The 20,405-nt window shown below is 36.3% G+C and overlaps 1 protein-coding gene across 1 annotated transcript in view; it reads right to left on the bottom strand.

Annotated features, from left to right (window-relative positions):
- Positions 1-17,059, bottom strand: part of LOC107597565 (serine/threonine-protein phosphatase 2A regulatory subunit B'' subunit beta-like) — an 18,504-nt gene extending 1,445 nt beyond the window's left edge. The window contains exons 1-12 of the mRNA XM_016288695.1: positions 16,985-17,059; positions 15,998-16,395; positions 6,345-6,533; positions 5,729-5,832; positions 4,971-5,073; positions 4,012-4,086; positions 3,347-3,368; positions 3,035-3,083; positions 2,826-2,918; positions 2,400-2,575; positions 2,124-2,242; positions 1,925-2,031 (exon numbers count right to left, since the gene is read on the bottom strand). Coding sequence (XP_016144181.1) covers positions 1,925-2,031; positions 2,124-2,242; positions 2,400-2,575; positions 2,826-2,918; positions 3,035-3,083; positions 3,347-3,368; positions 4,012-4,086; positions 4,971-5,073; positions 5,729-5,832; positions 6,345-6,533; positions 15,998-16,345 — 1,385 coding nt within the window. The 5' untranslated portion in view covers positions 16,346-16,395; positions 16,985-17,059. The remainder of the gene's footprint in view (positions 1-1,924; positions 2,032-2,123; positions 2,243-2,399; positions 2,576-2,825; positions 2,919-3,034; positions 3,084-3,346; positions 3,369-4,011; positions 4,087-4,970; positions 5,074-5,728; positions 5,833-6,344; positions 6,534-15,997; positions 16,396-16,984) is intronic.
- Positions 17,060-20,405: the final 3,346 nt, after the last annotated feature.

Below are 20,405 nucleotides of genomic sequence, written 5' to 3'. Positions count from 1 at the left end.
TAGGCTATAATATAAAGAAATTAGCTACATTTATTTTCAAATTAACTATCACAACACACATTTATCATTCATAATGTAAGCGCAACTTGTGTAGATTTAAAAATGCATGACTGCTTAATTTTGATGTGTATTTGTATACTTTTACCATCTAATCAATCTCAGCATGCTTTAATTTGGTGTCGCTAGACGTTTGCATCACTAAGGTTAAATTAGCTTAAGTCTTTCTTTGGCCTGCGCTCTGGAAGTGATCTGTTAAATCTAATAAACTTTAATTACTAAAACTGAAACTAAACTATATAAAAACTAAATAGAAATGTGTTCAAAAAATTAAAACTAAACTAAAACTAACAAAATTATTAATGAAACCAATAAAAACTAAATTTTATTGCAAATTTGAAAATGGTATTAAAATAAAACGAATTTAAAAATACTAAACTATAATAACCTTGGTCTCCAGCAACATTTCCAGCATTTCTTATTGTTCGATTTTTTTTTGTTTTCTGCAGCGACTCGGAGCACTTTTCATACCCTTTTTTCTGGCTGAAGCACATTTGTTTCAATCTATAAGAATAATCAGCCTACACTACCAGTCAAAAGTTTTTGAACAGTAAGATTTTTAAGAATTCTCTTCTGCTCAACAAGGCTGAATTTATTTGATCCAAAGTACAGCAAAAACAGTAAAATGTTGAAATATTTTTACTATTTAAGAAGCTAAACTATATAAAAACTAAATAGAAATGTGTTCAAAAAATAAAAACTAAACTAAAACTAACAAAATTATTAATGAAACCAATAAAAACTAAACAAAATTTTATTGCAAATTTGAAAATGGTATTAAAATAAAACGAATTAAAAAATGCTAAATTATAATAACCTTGGTCTCCAGTAACATTTCCAGCATTTCTTATTGTTCGATTTTTTTTGTTTTCTGCAGCGACTCGGAGCACTTTTCATACCCTTTTTTTCTGGCTGAAGCACATTTGTTTCAATCTATAAGAATAATCAGCCTACACTACCAGTCAAAAGTTTTTGAACAGTAAGATTTTTAAGAATTCTCTTCTGCTCAACAAGGCTGAATTTATTTGATCCAAAGTACAGCAAAAACAGTAAAAATATTTCAAAATTTTACTATTTAAAATTGCTTTCTATTTTGAATAGATTTTAAAATGTAATTTATTCCTGTGATCATACATAGCTACATTTTCAGCATCATTACTCCAGTCTTCAGTGTCACATGATCCTTCAGAAATCATTCTAATATCCCGATTTGCTGATTATCAATACTTAAAACAGTTGAGTAAATTTTTTTTTCTCCAGGATTCTTTGATTAATAGAAAGATCCAAAGATCAGCATTTATCTGAAATAAAAAGCTTTTGTAACATTATACACTATTCCATTCAGTATAATTTTTATACATTTTTGGGGAAAGAAATTATAGAAATTAATAATTTTATTTAGCAAGGATGCTTAAAATGATGATAAAGGCATTTATAATGTTACAAAAGATTTCTATTTCAGATAAATAGTGTTCATATCGATATCGGAATTATATCGTATCGACCGAAATTAAGAAATATATCGTGATATAAATTTTGGCCATATCGTCCAGCCCTACCTCAACCCCCCGCACCTACAGCGTCATACCCGTTTAAACTCTACTCATCCTGTCATTAGAAGTCTGTGCTGATCCTAAAAGCGTCACATAATACCTCATCAGCCCTCTGATCACTGATTTAGTGCAGTGACAATGCAGCAAATGACGAACGTGGACTGATGTTATTAAAACTGCTGCATGAGGTGATGTCCTGTACAGTTTAGAGGCTGCTCGCAGCTGAAGTTCAGCGTTGTTAGCTCATCTATGATGCTGCACAGTGATAATATTTTGGTCTGTGGGCAGTTCAACTGTGAGAAACGCAGTCTTACCAATCGTTGTACGGCTCGTTTGCAGTTTCCTCAGCTACCAAGTTATCATACTCCTCTGCAGCATATTTCTCCCAGTCAGAAATCTCCTGTCCCATTGTCTCAGCATCCTATAAATTTACAAATGCAGAACAGCAATAGTATTAAATCATCAAAGTGACCAAAACAACCATACAATTATATAAATCATGTTATTCTTTACCCTTGCAGCCAGTAAGGGATCCCTCTGTTCGTGGTCTAGGTACTTCTCAACGTTGAAGAAGGTGTCAAAGAAAATATGGGAAAGTTTACATCTCTTCAAGTCCCTGAGAGTGATTTTTCCTGGCAAAAAATATAAAGCAAACACGTCATAAGTAATCTTATGGTTTTGCTCACTTTAGCTAGGATGTGTGACTACTTCAGAATGATGACAGATGAGCATGCAAAGTCTAGGAAATTCAATCCAACACATTAAGTTATTCATCATTTCAAACAATACCTGGGATTTCTGGCTTAACCATATCTAACATTTGGCACAGGCTGTCCTCGAAAGGCAGTGGTTCAATGGCCATGGCCTCAAGCTTCTGAGACTGCTCCTGGTAGAAGTACTCCAGCTCATACATGGACAGAACTCCATCCCCATCCAGATCCATACAGCGAAACCAGTACTCTATGCTACACAATCAACAAGCAGATTATGTAAATAATACTGTAAATGTAACTAAAATGATATTCATTCAAAGTTGGTTTAATTTTGTTTTTATAGCCTTGAATTTTCACATATATTTAATGTTCCATTTTTTGGGGAAATTGTTTTATCAGATTAATCAAAGAAAGAATTGATTAATTATCAAGAAAGCGGATAGTTGCAGTCCTATCATTTTGGGGGGAAAAAAGCAATAAAGAAAGAGGTAATTTCAGTTACCTGGTCTCAGTCTTTTTGTCCTCCTCAGATATGAGGAACCATACGAAGTCAGTGTAGCTCAGTTTGTGAACCTCTTTGTGAACCTTTCTGTCCCTGAGCATCAGAGTATAATTTAACCACAGCACTCACAAAATCTATAATAATGCGACACGCAAGCTTTCAAAAATTGGAGAGAAACAAAAGAATGTCTGAAAAATGAGAGATGGTACCTGGTTACAGCTCCTGAGAATAATCTCTCAATCATTCGGTGGGATATGGCTGTCAAAGAGAGCAGAATGGCAGAAAAAGCACCAAGACAGTGCTGATCTGTAAAATGTCCAGACTTATGGTGCACCAAAAATATAACAGTGTATATACACAACGTCTGTTCAGGTTATTTGAGGTTTTAGTTAATGGTGCAAATCCATGCTTAATATACAAAAAACATTTGAATTACTAGAAAAATACACAACTGGAAGTATTCCTTACAGTGGTAATGTAGCGTGAGTGAAAGTCTGAAGCCTCCTTTAGAAATGCCAGACCTGTATGTGAATCCACCACATCCTTAAAAAAAAAAAGGTATAGAAATGATTCACACACCAATATAACATTAAAGTCAGCATATAATAACTGACACGGCTTACAAGAGAAGAAAAAAACAGCAATGTTAAATCCATTTGTGTGCAAAGAGGCTCTGGATTAGATTACAGAGAAAAGGCGAATCATTTTAGTCTGTCCACTTGCAGAGGCTAATGCGTTGGTACAAGATGTGTGGAAATGTTAAAGGTATTAAACTTCTAAGAACAAAGGGGTGATTTTAAGGCCAAGTCCAGTTTTTAGCTTGTGCATCAGTTTCAGCCAGTCTCACTCTCTGCATACATATGGCCTGCTGGCTTTTCCATCTAGTGCATTCTTCAGCAGAGAAACAAAGATTTTACTCATGCATGTTTCATAGTCAAATACTGGTATATATGCGTAAAAGGCGATAAATTACGACAACTTATTTTGGGGGGAGGTGCGGGACTCTTTGACCCTTCCCCATGTGAAATTAAACGTCCAGACTTATGGTGCACCAAAAATATAACAGTGTATATACACAACGTCTGTTCAGGTTATTTGAGGTTTTAGTTAATGGTGCAAATCCATGCTTAATATACAAAAAACATTTGAATTGCTAGAAAAATACACAACTGGAAGTATTCCTTACAGTGGTAATGTAGCGTGAGTGAAAGTCTGAAGCCTCCTTTAGAAATGCCAGACCTGTATGTGAATCCACCACATCCTTAAAAAAAAAAAGGTATAGAAATGATTCACACACCAATATAACATTAAAGTCAGCATATAATAACTGACACGGCTTACAAGAGAAGAAAAAAACAGCAATGTTAAATCCATTTGTGTGCAAAGAGGCTCTGGATTAGATTACAGAGAAAAGGCGAATCATTTTAGTCTGTCCACTTGCAGAGGCTAATGCGTTGGTACAAGATGTGTGGAAATGTTAAAGGTATTAAACTTCTAAGAACAAAGGGGTGATTTTAAGGCCAAGTCCAGTTTTTAGCTTGTGCATCAGTTTCAGCCAGTCTCACTCTCTGCATACATATGGCCTGCTGGCTTTCCCATCTAGTGCATTCTTCAGCAGAGAAACAAAGATTTTACTCATGCATGTTTCATAGTCAAATACAGGTATATATGCGTAAAAGGCGATAAATTACGACAACTTATTTTGGGGGGAGGTGCGGGACTCTTTGACCCTTCCCCATGTGAAATTAAACAGTAGAAAAACACATAAATCACTGCTGTAAAGGAGCAGACGGGAACAGGCCAATCTACTCCATAACAATACTTTTTTCATTCATCAAAACGGTCAAAGCAATTGCTAAAGCTGCACAATACAAATTAAAGTGCGGACGCCAGAATACATCTCCTCTAGTGTGCACGGCCAATCCTGCCAGTGAATATAAATGACATGTCCATCACTGAACTCAAAGAACGCACTTCTGCACACAATTATTTCATAACGTTAAGCGTCACATTTGGAATTTTGCAAGTACATAAAAAAAGGAATGAGAGCAAATAATATAATGCTAAAATCATCAATGCTCGGTGCATTTTGACCTGTGTGTGTCTGTGTTCTCAGTGGTAGGTCTCTATTCCAGAACTCTGTACCTGCAGGAATGGAATAAAGTCCTCTTGTTCCAAATAATTGCAGCCAGGCTTGGCCAGAAGGTGAAGAAATTTGGATGTGTCATCATGACAGGTCTGAAGCACTCTGTGGGGAGGAAACAGATGGTTTCAGGCTCCCTCTCACCCTTTCAACGAGCAATATGGTCTCCAAAACCCTTCACTTCAAATATATGTCTTTGGATTATTGGAATCTACAAATGAGGCTCCAGAATTCACGCTCAGCCAGTTGACATGCAATGATGGAAGAATAATGATTTAAAACAAGAGTTTTCAACCTTTACAGATTCATAGACCGCCCACCCAGCCAAACACTAATCTCATTAAAAATATGAACGTAAATGTTTTCCTAGATGTGGTACATTAATGATATAGAAGGTATATCATATAGCTATGTGTTTTTTTCATTAAATTATATTTTAAGGAAATTGTAGTGTATATCACGGCTCTCTGCAGAATTTTCACATCCCCTCAGTTAAAAACTTGAATGAGTTTTTGACAAGACAGCCACAGACAAAAATAAAAAAATAAAGAAATCACAAAGCAATGCAGGGACACCTAAAATAAACAGCAGTATCATTGTACAAAATAATAATATCACCAAAATCGTACACATAGAGCTCACTGTACTTCAGCTCTTGATAAGAGGACATTCACACACTTGTTAAAAAGCACCATGTGCAGCCATTGACCCCTGCCGATATTAATATGAGAGGGCACTGTTAAGAGAACTATTGTCTTACTTTCGCCACATTGCCACAAACTTGTGAACGGACACATATCCCCTCCTGTCTCCTCCGGCAGCATGGAACAATGGAGCTTTCCAATAGAGTGGGCACTCGCAGGCCTGCAGGGAGACAAAAGTGTCACACAGAAATAGATTGTTACTGCAATGTCAGGATGACAAAATAGATCAAGACGTAATGAATTTCAAAATGCCAACAATAAGCGCCAAACAGACCGCAAAGTTTTGAGATTTGAATGTTACAGTAGAGTTCAAAAATAAAATGCAAGACTATAACCTTTCTCTCATAAACGGGCAATTGAGCTCAATCAGAGGTTTCTGTTAAGTGCTTGGACATTATGACTACATCTTTCACATGTGCTGTAGAAACTATAAATGGGGCTAATTAGCAATGATTATGTTTATAAATCATTTTGTTTAAATTCCTGAATCCCGTCGTTTACCTAGACGGGTTCTATTCAGAATAAGTAATTCAACATATAAACAGTGGTGATATTTTTCCACTGGCTACAGGAAAAGTAAAACCTTCAAACTTGTAAACAGTTATACGTTAGTTACACAAAAAGAACAATTTGATGAACGGATAAAGGTGGCACGTTACAAACCACACTTACCTTGGCGACCAGCCCCATGTCTTTTAAAGTGACTCTTTCATCAGGAAATTGAGAAAATGTTTTTTCTATCTTGGAAATCAGATTGTCTATGTTGATATTGGCCTGGGGCTGTCCTCGAGGGAAGTAGAACTTTGGAATGCTTTCACTTAAAGCTGGTGTAACAGGCTCCTCTTTCTTAGCCTGCGCTTGCTGAAAAAGACAGAAATAATAACTATTAGCCACAAGACTCATCGTGGGAGAGATATACGGTTGCTCTGAAAATTTCACCTCAATCAGCATTTCACAGTGATGGCTTAATTAAGTCGCCTCAGAGTGCGTAAAACACAGTTTAAAATTTTTTTGACAGACGCACACCCTTGTGGATGACTTTAAGGAGAAGGCTTGCAATATTTTTTAGGATTTTTATTCCATGTGATGACATGAAGGATAAGAAAATTTTACGTGGATAATGGTTTGAAACATGACTTGTGACTCATTCATGACAACTAAATACAAAATAAGGGTAAGACCTTTTCGTTTAGCATTTTAAATTTGTTTTCCTTGAGCTTTGTTACATTTCCTTAAAACATACAAAAAACAAAAAACAAACAAACAAAAAAACAAAACAAAAAAACTCTTCCACCTTTTGACAGAAAAAAGGTCTAATACATAATGTACATATAAACAACTATGACTTTTGGCTGAGTCTGGATGAAGTTAAACAGGAATCTCTCCACAGTGTGATTACCAGTGCAAAGCTGTTGTCCTTGTGTCAAATCTATTTGCTATCATGTTATAAAAAGAACAGTTTTAAACTGTTACAAAACTGATAACAACTTGTGATGGACTGCAGGTTCAGTCTTGCAAACATTACTGTTGGAAACAGATTAACTTGGTATGGTAAACAACATCAGAAATAAACTATTGGACTGGTTATACATTCGACAATCAAGTATATAGTAACACTGACTAAACAAAATAATCAATTTAAAGCATTTATAAAGAGTTTATAAAAAGAAGAGGAACAATCAGAGACAAATGTTGATGTTGACTTGACAAAACCTTGCCTCAAACGTTCAAGAACCCAAAAAAATATAAAAAAAATAAAATAAAATAAAAACCTTGAAATTGGCAGGCTTTATGACCCAGAGTTGGGTGGATGAAAACTCTATGAAGAGCAAAATTTTAAAACATTGGTGGGGATTTTGAGAAAACATGACAATTGTGCACAACAACAGTATGATTGCTTAATCAAATGACAAAACGTCCTTCATGCCCAAATTTTTTTAACACTTGTGGTTAAATTCCTCTTATTACTGATTTTACAAAGGCTCAGCTTCCCACAGTAACTTAAAACCTCAACTATTTGAGTGTCAGGCTGCAGCTGTGAAGATCTTGACCCCCTAGAACTTCCAAACAAGGGAAAAAAACTCCATCAAAGCCCACTCTCTAGAATAAGCAACATTACACTGAACAAAACCATTTGGCTTTTCTGTATTAGACAATCACATGAACATGTAGGCTCCAGCCAACCTAACCTTCTGTGCTGCCGTGCTATCCTGAGAGATGTAAATATTTTAGGTGGCAAATATTTGGTTACTGTGATATGGAAGCAGATATTCATAACCTTCACTGTCATACTTCATTCTGGCATAAAAAAAAGAAAGATCCCATTTGTGATTCCAGTTTTAATATGCCATTTATTCCAAACCCATTATTAACCTCTTAGTCCACAAAACTCGAATGTAGCCTTCACATTACATTACATTTAATTTATTTCATTAACTCAGCATGGCAAAACATGACATGAAATGTATAAACAAACGCATTTCATATTATAGAAAGCAACAGTGAATGCCCAATTATTTAGCAGCCTTGGTTTCCAACATTTTTCACAATTATTTTCTCCAACTGGCATTTCAAAAAACTTCTTCAGTAAATATTTCTAAGCCAGGAACAAAACAAACCAGCTCCAAGATTTTTCATAACATTTTAAAAATAGCAAAATTCATTACAAGACCATGTAATTAAATTATTTTCAACTACACAATGACGCAATTGAAAAAACAAACAAAAACAAAAAAACAGTACAATATAGCTAGATAACATGTAGAATCATTAATTTACAAAAAGAATACCGCTTTTGTAGTTTTATAAATCACACAAGGCCATACTGAAAATTCAATTGTCATTAACTGTGTAGCTGTATTTTATGCAGTAATAAGACATCACATGGACAGCCGTATCCCCTCTCAGTAAACAACAGCTTCAGGAACTGTTTACATGTCAAATTTTTTTTTGACAATTTACTTATTGCTTCAGTCTCTTGTGATAGATTAGCTATTTTACTACCTCATCTCATTCTAGAGACATCCATAACGTATGTCTAGTAGTAGTCCACTGCTACTCATCAATAACAGCACAAAAAGCAGCTAAGAATTTGCTTTCAAATACACTAACTTTTAGGACCCTGCATGGAAGTTTGGAAGCCTAATGCATTTGGAAAGTCTTTCTCTGAAGTGGCATGCAGGGAATTCTGCTCAGTCTAACCCACTGTGAGAGATGAATGCGTTTAATCTTGCCTTCCCCAGTCAGTGTCAGCCATGTCTATAAAAGGGAATGACCATCATCAACTCCAGCACAGGGCAGACAGAGCCTCCTGCTCAACGCTAAACATTTGGATGCTCTTAAAACCGCCGATAATCCTCTAGCCGCTCAGTTATTTAAAAAAATAAATAAATAAAAAACCCTACAATGGCATACCTATAATCACACATCTAATGGACGCTACCTATGGCTGGGCGATATGGGCAAAAAATCATCTCTCTGTATTTTTTGGCCGATTTGCGATATATATCTTGGTATTTTCATTTTTGTATTTGGATAAAAAAAAAATCAGTATTTAATATATATCACTTACTGCTTAATGTTGTCCAACAAAACAATCCATATTAAAGGCTACGAAAACAAATAAAGTGAATGTAACCATGTAAGCCATTATATCATGTGCAAAAAAGGGTTAAAATCATGTTTCATTCTAACATTGCAATCTAAAAACAAAAATAAGGCTTTTAAAGTGGAAGTTAAATTCACTAAGCTAAATATGAAAATAAATAAGAACAAAAGCACAGAGTTGTGTTAGGCTATTTTGATTACCCCGTTAGTCACTTTACAGTCAGTGCTATCATAAAAATAGACTTACTTGTAGGTTTAAAATTCTACATGTCACATTTATTGTCCAACTACAAATATTTCAGTGAAATTTATATTTTAGTCAGAATTATTGAGCTCCTATTTAATCGAGCTTCGTCTGTTTGGGGTGCATGCACGCGGTGGCGATCGTTCACTTAAGTCTGTGTGAAGTTTAGCGGAGAATCGCAAAGCAGAAGGCTCATGCACCCCTGACAGCAAAATGGAAATATTTCCATGACTTTCTAACATTTACAGATGGCGAATATACCTGTGAAATGCAAGTTATGCATTCAGGAAGACAGCACATCTCAAACACATTAAACAGCGCAAATAGCCTAGTGTCTCTGTCAGCGGCACACGCAGTCTTTCAGTCAGAGGCAGAGCATACGACGGGCCGAGCCGCTTAAACTAATATGCGAAACGAAACTATACTATGTCTTACCAGTTTTTAAAGGCCTTAATATGCAGCTTGTCACGTGTTTAGAACAAACTGGATTATGCACTTTCTCCGCAGCAGCTCAGTCGGTGTCCTCCGCTATATTTTCAGATGCGCTCGAATCAAACTACTGTATATCGATATAAACGGTATATATTGCTTATAAAGAAAACATCGATATATCGTACAAACTCGATATACCGCCCAGCCCTAACATCACATCCCCACTGAGACTGACAGCAATAGCATTAAGCAAACAAGATCAGTCTGATGGCTTCACACAGAACATATAAGACAACCTGCCTGCCCTTGCTGGAAGGCTTTGAGCCTCTTCTTAAAGCGAGAGGGTAGCACAAAGTCGCAGCCGCGTGCCAGCAGTGCCAGCTCCTTCCTCAGATCAGGGTCCTGCCGTAAAGAGATCTCCTTCGTTCTCATGCTCCTGTCGGCTAATGGAGCCAGTGTGGCAGACAGTACGCACTCCGGGGTCAGGATAATCTTGCTCAGTGACTGTCCCACCACAGGACACTCCTCTGCCTGTCTTTATCAGAGCACCAGCTCTCTTAAACGTGAATGGCAGCTGCTCGCTTCAGCCTTGCAGTAGCCTGAATCACAGCCCTGCCTGTTGCTCCATACATCCAATAGTGGCTGGCAGAGGTCATACAGTTCTGTCCTGAAAAGTCACTGGGGAGATAGGACGAGGGTGATTGTGTGAGCGGTGGAGGGGGAGGGTGACAGTCGGAGGGGGTGTGGATCTGCCCTTTTCACTGTGCATTCCACTGCTCTCATAGAGGTTATGTAAAGACACAAACCTGCTCACTTGGAACCCTGTGATTCTGTATCCAGGAGATACAGCAGCTACTAAGAACAACACAGGTTAACTGCAATAGGATGCAACTTTCTAATAGATCAACATACTTCAAATCTACAAAAGCAAACTGAAGATTAATCAGCTATTAAAAAGAAGATCCCCCAAAATTTAAATTCAATCATCATTTAGTTTTTTATTTTATTTGATAGGATTATTTATATGATGCATTTTGCATCTGAAACATGCAACATTAACCAATCATCCGCATGGGGTGATGGAGATGCAGGATATTAGAGGAATAGTGCAGAGCTCAGACCACTAAGCATGGGCCTGTTCGAAATCAATATAGGGGAATTAAAACATCTCAAAACAATATTCACTGTATAATGCTGTGTCTAGGCTACCTATTGTGCCAAACTCAAAAAGCACCACATGTTTAGATACTTAATAATGTAATCAATTTTATAATTATTAATAAACCAACATCAGTAATTAGCCAACCTAAGACATTTGGATCAACATGTATTAGGGATGGTAAGTAAAATTTAATGATGCAATGCTTCAATTTAAAAAAAGTGTGCATCGGATACAAGTTGGCATTTGTATCGCAATGCATCATTTCTAACATATTTGCATCTGTAAAAACAGATTTATTTATAATTATTGGTAGATGCACTATACTTTCATTATTTAGAAAGTTGTCAATAATTTGTGACCAATATTTTATATGTAGACTGATTTCTCCTCTCTAAACAGTTTCTCAAGCGCATTCTCTCATCACCACTGCTGCTACATGAATATAACGTATCACAACACTACGGAGACCAAGGTGTGTCCTGAGAGTCACATAGCGTATAGATTAACATGGCTGTTTAAACCAAAGAAATAAAAGCAATCTATCTGTCTGTACCATGCTGAATTGTATAGCATCACATTTTTTTTCCATTGCATTGAACCGCACTGTGTCGAATCAAAATCTGATCGCACTGCATCGTAATAGGGGTGAATCATATCGCATCAGTAGCTGCTTCACATGTATATTTAATGTATTGTATTGTTGGCTATGCATCGAGATGCGTATTGCATCGGACTCAGTTATGGAGATGCACATCCCTACCATGTATGCTACCGACAAAGGTAGTTGTTTCTAGGAAAAACGCTATTACTGAGTAGTTGAACTTTTATTAAGGAATTTGCACCAGTCCCACACAGCACTCAATTAACACAAAGGGGAAGACACCAGTTTTCATGTTATATATAGCATGTCGTAACTTGTCGTTCATAAGCTCTAAATTGCTGTTTAATGCAAAACAATATAAAAAAAATGGTTGAATAAATTCATTAATCTTTTAACCATCTATATAGCCATGGTCAACTTAATTTCTTTATAGCAAAACTGCACAAAGCCTGAATTGGCCCTCCTTGAAAGGTGAAAAAAAAACTACACATGTATTACTGCCTATGTTTTGTTTATTTTGCTTTCCAAGGCTACAGCTTCCAGCCATTCCGTGGCTTATTATAGATGACAAGTCTTAGTTAGTAGCACAGCGCAGAAGTATTGAATTCAAAGAATGATGGGTGAAGCAGTTGAGAACTAATAAAAGACCCAACATACTCCGTTTAGGCAACCCTAAGAAACAAATGTCTTCAGTCCTTCCGCTCCCAGACTGACTGCAATTACATCAATTCTCTATAACTGTGTTGATCTAAAGAAACTCAACCTCTGAGGCTGGGTGTTGTGCATCTGAAAACCTTTCTTATGCCCATTATTGCTTTGAAAACTAATTGGATTAATAAAAGCAGACTTTAGTGACAACTGATCTGCCAGAAAAGTGAGTGAATATGCACCGAAGGCTTGGAGCCAGAGCATCTAACAAACAAAGTGGTGCAAAAATAAAGCCCTGCCTGGCTTAAATAAGTATTTTTAGATGTCAGATCATCAAGTCCACATTCTTCCACTCATTCCTGTAGAAACAGTTCCTGTTGTTGTCCAATGGCAGGATACTGCACACATTTGATAAGCCCAATTTTCTCACTAACTGCTTTTGAAGTCTTTGCTCATCAGTCCATTAATAAACAGGGAAAAACAACAAAAGGGCCAAAGTAAACTTGCTGGTGACCATGTCAATATTTTTGTTTGTCATCTGGGTCTATTGGAAAGTTTTCTCCTACCAGCACTTTCCTTTCCATTTGACTCGGTGTTTGTGCTATACGTAAAACAACTCCCCACTGTCAGAGTAAGCTGGTACTAACAGAACGAGAAAAAGATCTGCCTGAACAAGAGGTGGCAGCTGTCCGCGCAGACAGTGCCAATTTCCAAACAAAGCTCTGTGTCCAGTCAGTAAAGCCAAGTGGTTGAAGAGAGGATGACCAGCAAGGCAAAAGTGAGGAGCACTAACAAACATGCTACAATTCAGGTGCTGGAGGGGAGAAAAATATAAACACTATGTGATAACTGTTCTGATAGGAGGCTGTAAGAATTATAAACTCCTATCAAAAGTCAAACCAAACTTTCAAATAAAAGCTAAATGTCAAACTCCCCTTGTAACTGCATATCATTTAAACAATGAAAGGGGGAAGAACCAAAAAGAGGCAGAAATGTGCTTCAGAGAGCACAAAACGCTAATTCCTAATACACAACTTGATTAGAACGAACACTTCTGGCAAAATGGATCCTTTTAATTACCCACACTTTAAAGGGAAGATACTAAACTGTAGGGATGGTACATGCAGAAAGCATAGTGTTTTTACTTTGACTAAACTGACTCTTTAGTGTTCACAGATACTTAGGACCATGTGATATTTAAGTTTTTCTTTTTTAATAAATCTGCAAAAATGTCAACAATTCTGTGTTTTTCTGTCAATATGGGGTGCTGTGTGTACATTAATGAGGAAAAAAAATGAACTTAAATGATTTTAGCAAATGGCTAAAATATAACAAAGAGTGAAAAATGTAAGGGGGTCTGAATACTTTCCGTACCCCCTGTATATTAAATGTTGAATATTAAAACTTAGAAATGAAAAAATTTAATTTATGAAAAAATATCACACTATGTAGGCAAGTTCTCCACCTTAGACATTAATATACATAACATAAAAGTTATTTCTTCAATTAGCTTATATTTTTCCAAGTAACATGCCTTAATGACCTCTCACCTTGCAACCGGGAGTCAGGGATGACAGACACCCAATTATTCTGACCATTAACAGCATCTGACTGAATTTATGCATACTGTATTACACCATGGACAAATATGTAAACTGCCTATGAAGGGTAAGCCAAATTCCCAGTAGTTAATTCCTGCACAGTGGAACCAAGTCTATCTTTATCGGGGTCCTGTGTCAGAGTTGGAACAGTTGTTCCGACGAGCATCAGCATGACATTAATTGAATTTTTAACTAATACTTTGGAGAATGTATTTGTATTCTGGAATTCCTTTAGCCTCTTAAAATAGAACATATGGGATCAAAATATCTGTAATACATTGTGACAAGTTGTGGGCACATGTTGATTGTATCATGCCAAAAAACAAAATACCCAACAGTTGTTCCATCAGCACGTAGGATCACCAAAGCATTTGCGAATAACTGGACATAGAAATCAAAGCCTAGACACATCTGCTTAACATTTCACAAAGTATCACACTGGTCAGATAATGTCTCTACTCATGATTTACATTCACTGCAAACAGATGTCTTTCCTCAAAATGCAACTTTATTTGTCATACTTAAAGAAAAAGTTTGCAGTTCCTGCTTCTCACATTTTGCGATATTATCTTTCCTCAAGTTTTAAACAAATTTTGCACGTGACTGAAATAAGACTTTTCAAAGAGAAAATGTCCTCTGTTGTGCGGTGTCCAAATTACAGGGACTTCTTGCATTTCACATCAAAAGCTAATTTTATCTCAATCTTTTTAATTTCCACAGGTGCATCAATGTTACTTATGAATAAGCCTTCTTGATATCAGCTTCCTCCTGTTGGTCCAATAAGATATGTGTGAATTTAATGACACATTGATCTGATACTGACAGCAGGAAGTATCATGGAGGCACTGCTTTAATTACAGATGTCCCTGCATAATCCAATTTATAGGCTCTGAAACCTCAGCAGCAAAGTCCACCAGCATCGCTGGACAGCGCATGATGACAGAGTCATTACCATTCCAGGGATTGACAGCATAGAGATTCACCCACCTCTGGCCACACATGAAGAGGATTTCTTTACACAAAAGACACGCAGGGTTCACAGAGCTCATCTGACCAGAGCAGGAGCCCTACATGCACTGACCAGGAGCTGCAAAAGCCATTCAGCATCCTCTTGTGGCTAAACTGGGAAAAAGTAGTTTAACCCTCTCTTTGTGGTAAAATGGCTGTTAATAAATGTGTAGGACCATCATGAGAACATTCCTTGACATTTTCTAACAAGCTGTGCTAGAAAACCACTTTAAAATGAGCGGTTTCCATATTAACATGTAGAAACACATTTGGCAAAAGCTTTTTACCACATGAAATATGAACTAGGTTGTTAATATCAACAAAAATTGGTTGTTTTAGTGTGATATGAGGGATTAATGGATTTGAGATTGCCTTATATGAAAGTAAACATAACATTTCTTTAGACTAAGCAGCGCTCGACAGTGTTAGCTTTTCACATGCATTTGCAACTCAAAATAGATTGTGTGCAAAATGTAGTATGTATTTAGGAGCATGTGTATGAATTAAAAAAAAAACCTGCAGGTCGTTTAAAAAGTAGAGAATGATCACTTATTAAATTTAAGATTGTAAAAAGTCTTAAGTGTTTTAAATGACATAATAAACGTCTTATTTTAAGAGGTCTTGATAAACAGATAGATTATAAACTTTAAAAGGCTTTGATTTAATTAACTAAATGTAAGTGCTGCACATTCAAAGTAAAAAAGCTGGTTCCATCCATTACATGACAAACAAAACATAATAATTATTTACATAATTATTAAATACAGTTTGAGGCAGAAGTATTTTAAAATGGTACTTTTTATACTTAATTTTGCTTGTAAACGTCTTCTTGTATACCTTTATTAAGGGACAATTTTATTATTTCACCAATTTTGATTGCACTCCCACATTTTTTACCTTAGAAGCACAGGTGAAAAACAAGCATTAAACTCTGATAATCAGGCCTGGATATAAAAGTCTGCAAGGTGACAGAACTGGGGTCATGCTGCACTGTAAAGAGAGTGCTGAGCACAGATGCTTTACCTTCTTAGTGCTGACAGAGCGTCGCAGGGCCCTCGCATTCACTCCTGCTCTATTATTGCTGCCACTCGCAGATGGCAGGGTGGCTGAAGGAGGGCTGCACGGGGCACCAAGGGCCACAGTCATTCTCTCGGTCGCATTAATCTTTGAGGCAATGTTGTTGTTTTCTGTTAATACCAAAGTGCTTGTGCCCTTGAAATCAGCATGACTTAGCTCTATTCCTTCTCCATTCTTGATTTTGTTGAGGTAGTCTTTTAGCATTGCCTGAGTACTCGGCTCACTCAACCAAAAGAGGAAGAGCTCGTCGACCTTCATCTTCAGGACAGGCTGAAGCGTTTGTGGTGATGCCATTTGTGGTTTGCTTCATGCAGCCAAGATCCTCCCAAAAAGATAAAAAGAACCTGAAGAATAAATCAGAAAGGACAGTCAAAATCCTCAAATTTAGATGTTTGAAACACGCACTAAGCCCTATTAACTTAATCTTTACAAAAATTATTACAAATATGAGTAATTTAGGTCCTACCAAAACATTAGTCATTTTCATTGTTAGTACTGAAAAACTGTGTTAACTTGGTATTAGCTTCTTTTGTCATAAATAACAGAAATTGAACACGATGGTAGAAAGGTTTACGGATTTCGCATTTTACAATATTAATAACTGCAGTAACTATGGTATTGCGACGTAAACTGGTTTCTAAACATCCCACCGCGGAGGACGAAACTAGAGAACAGCGAAAATGTCTTCTTATTTAAATTCACTTTATTTTTCTCACAATTCCACACATAAACCAAAGGAAAGCTAAACTGTGACAGAAATAAGATGGTTTGTTGCTGTTGCTAGCGGACTACACGCAGCATACACTTCCACAGCGAACAGTACGGGTAAATAATTACATAAACACCGCCAGTATTCCATAACGTAGACAAAGAAACGTATTTTTAATCGCTAAAGTCCACAGAATTAAAGGTAACTGTTTGGCATTACTCTACCTTCTGTTATTACGATGAATTTTGGCTGTTATCGTTCATTCAAAAAATGGGTACACTTTGAATCAAACTCTCGTTTCCTCAGGTAACCGGGAACGTTTATATCGCGAGAGCAGAGTTCATGCGCGAACGACTCGTTCGTTTGAAGCGGTTCGTTAAAAGGAATCAATCGAGCCGATTCGCAAGAACAACTGTTTGAGTTACCGTTTGAATGGATTAGAGAGTTGAATAATGAGAGTCACTGGATGAAGCGAACGTTTTCTGATCTCGCTCGACTCCAAAAGAATCACTGTTTGAAAGGAAAGATTTCTGTCGTAAGGTAAAAAAAACAGTTACTGGAGGAGTATTACTCAGCATTCCAATGCAATGTTTTTCCATCATCACCATCTTCAGCAAGTGAAAGATTTTTATATGAGGGAAAAATATTATTGTTCAAACACAATGACTTAATCTACGTTCTTGGACAGAATTTGGATTTTGCTCACAAAACAACCACAACTAGAACATTTGTTTTTTTTTCATCTGATGTAGGCTACTACCCCAGAAGTAATTATTATTTAGAAAACTAAGTATTTTAATTCTTTCACTTGCTTTACTTCTTTCATTTAAAATGTAGACATATTCTGTTTAAGAATAGATTATTATTTACATGTGACCTTGAACAAAAAGGTCTGGAAGTGCAGTGGAAATTGGTTTTGACAACTGCGTTAGTGCGGTGTCCCGAAAAAAGTACTAATTCTAATGATCACAATATTAGACTGATGAAAAAATTGTAATGGAGCCCCCTGCAATGTCCCTGAAATTTACAATAATACCACATTAGGCATTGTACCTAACAGAAAGAAATGTTTTGTTCATGTAATGATTTTCTTGCAACCATTGCTGTATATAAATTGTTTAAACTAGACTACAACTGTAATAACATCATGCTAAAGGAAACACAAAAAAACATATGATCCACAGCAGTCTGAAATCCTTAAAAAGTTATTCCACCCTGTACCTCATGATTTTTAATAAAAGCACAAAAGGACGCCCTCTTTATTAAAAAAACATTTAGATTTGTAATTCACATAATAAATCAATGCTTGGTGGGAAGAATGGATTTCACAAGACTCTTCAATTGCTCTCAGATGTTTGAATTCTTTATTTGAGATCACAATGGGAAAAGGGAACGACGCTTATGCCTTTGAAAATCCATGGAGATTTTCTCATGCTATATTGATGTTAACGGTACAGTATGGAGGGAACTTGTATTGCTCAAAAAATCAACTTTTTGATAGTAGACAAACACAATCTTTTAGTTATGTTCTAATTGCCCCTGTCTTTATATTTTTACTTTTCGGAAAATACATTGTGTCTGTATAAACAATGAATGAACGAGCACACTGAAAAAATGAAAATATGATTTTATAAAAAAAAAAAAAGGCTGTTTGTATGACCTGCAGATGACCTGCAGAGATCGTACTTCACCAGAACACACACACACACACACATGCATGTTCATTATTACAACATTTAAAGAAGAGCTATTTATCAGTTAATACATTTATGTCTAAAACACATTACCATATATCAGATGACTGGGTAGATTTCTGAAACACATCTTTCTGTGGCTACAGTCACCAGGCAAGACCACAACATCTATTTTTGCTTTTAACTTTGGAAAACCTTTCAGGTCTTACTTGAGTGCTATGATTTACAAGCATGTTGCATGAGAACTACACTAAAAATACATTTCCATTTTGAGTTCACAGAGAAGATTTATATTTGTTTTACAGCAAGGTACTGAACTGTAAACATAATTATGCGCATATTCCTTTTATTGTTTTATTTAATCACACTCAAGTACCAAGGTCAAGTAGCATGTCATCAATATTAATCGAAGAACATCGCGGTATTTAAAGCTATTTGTTTGTTGATGTGCTATTAACTGTATTTAAAGGCAGATAAAGCAGTTTCCTTTCAAGATAAAAACGAATGGACATTACATCATGGCGTGAATTATTTCATGCATTAACTAAATTGCCCCCTAAATGCTTCCTACAAAAATGAGTAACCTATTTTAGAAAAATGTGTTTAATCTATTAATTGACTTAAGATTTCAATCTAGGTTTTTTTCCCTCAAACATGAGAAGAAAAGTCATGCGATTCCCCCCATAATGCTGGACAAAGAGCCGTTTCTTTCCCTGATGTGCCACGTGAATGTGGAAATAGGTTTAGACGTTACAGCATATTCATCCCATGGTTAAAAAAGGTAAAAGAGGCTGGTTGAGCCCCCAGGGGTCTGGGGACCCGGGCCCCACCTTTGAACACGCATCACATCACTCTTTCATTTCAGCTCCCAGAATTTCATCATTCATTTCACATTATCTGAAGCTCTCTCATAGGGAGCTTTGCTCGCTGTCGAGATGCCTCTGTTGCTTCAAGATCTCTTTGAATAATTCAGAAAAAGTAGGAGAAGATTAGAAGGCATTGGATTTGACTGCGTGAAGAATCAGTTCAACAACTCCCATCATAGTTATCAGTGGATCCGTGCTCAGGCAGACTGTGGTAGTTGTGGTTCAGATGTATTTACAGTGGTGTAATATCTCATTGATGTGAGTGACAAGGTGCAGATTGAGAATTTAACTCGCCTCTGCATCACGAAAATCAATGGAAGTATAAATACAGTTTAAATGTCATAAACGCTGTCATTCAGGGCTACAGTCTGAGCTCAGCACAGCTCACGTTCAGATTTTTAGAATATGAATGATCTGAAGAATTTGAGTTGAATGCTGTACAATGGACAAACTAAAAGGCAATTGTTTATATAGTCACATTTACAACAGAAATAAAGAGAAGGGGTCTGCAATTAGTCTTTAAATAATTGTTTTTCATCCAATCCAATTAGACAGACTAGGTTTAAGTTATAAATTATACAGTTGATCTAGCTTTTTGTGTAGGTAAAAAGCAACTTCTATTCAATGATATGATATGCACAGGAAAATAAGTAACTTGCAATAAAATGAAAGAGACTGCAATTAACAACCATTAATGGCCCACAAAATTAGAGCTCGAATTGAACATGAGGCAAATTGTCACCAGTAATACCGTGTTGAATGACTTTTTCTGCCTAAGTATTAATAATAACCATTTAATGTGAGAAATTATGTTATTATTATTTTAAACGGGCCACAATTTGTCATGAAATTAATCACACATTTAAACGTAATTTTTTTAATGAGCATGAAAATTCAGTGATGTCTTATCAAAGGCAAAGGCAATATTCTCTTTATCTCTGCCAAAGAATGTCTCCTTTGACCACAGCAGGATCTAATTTGTGAGCATCTTCGCTACGTGTGTGTACAAATTCCAAAAGTTCTCAAAAAGTCACCCTAACAAGTGTTTCCATCTGATTCATGTGCAGAGATATATCTATATATAT

Source organism: Sinocyclocheilus grahami, unplaced genomic scaffold (assembly GCF_001515645.1).
Source record: "Sinocyclocheilus grahami isolate Dianchi unplaced genomic scaffold, SAMN03320097.WGS_v1.1 scaffold233.1, whole genome shotgun sequence".
Classification (NCBI taxonomy): domain Eukaryota; kingdom Metazoa; phylum Chordata; class Actinopteri; order Cypriniformes; family Cyprinidae; genus Sinocyclocheilus; species Sinocyclocheilus grahami.
Note: the sequence above shows the minus strand (reverse complement) of the source record. Positions and strands in the feature narration are given on the sequence as shown.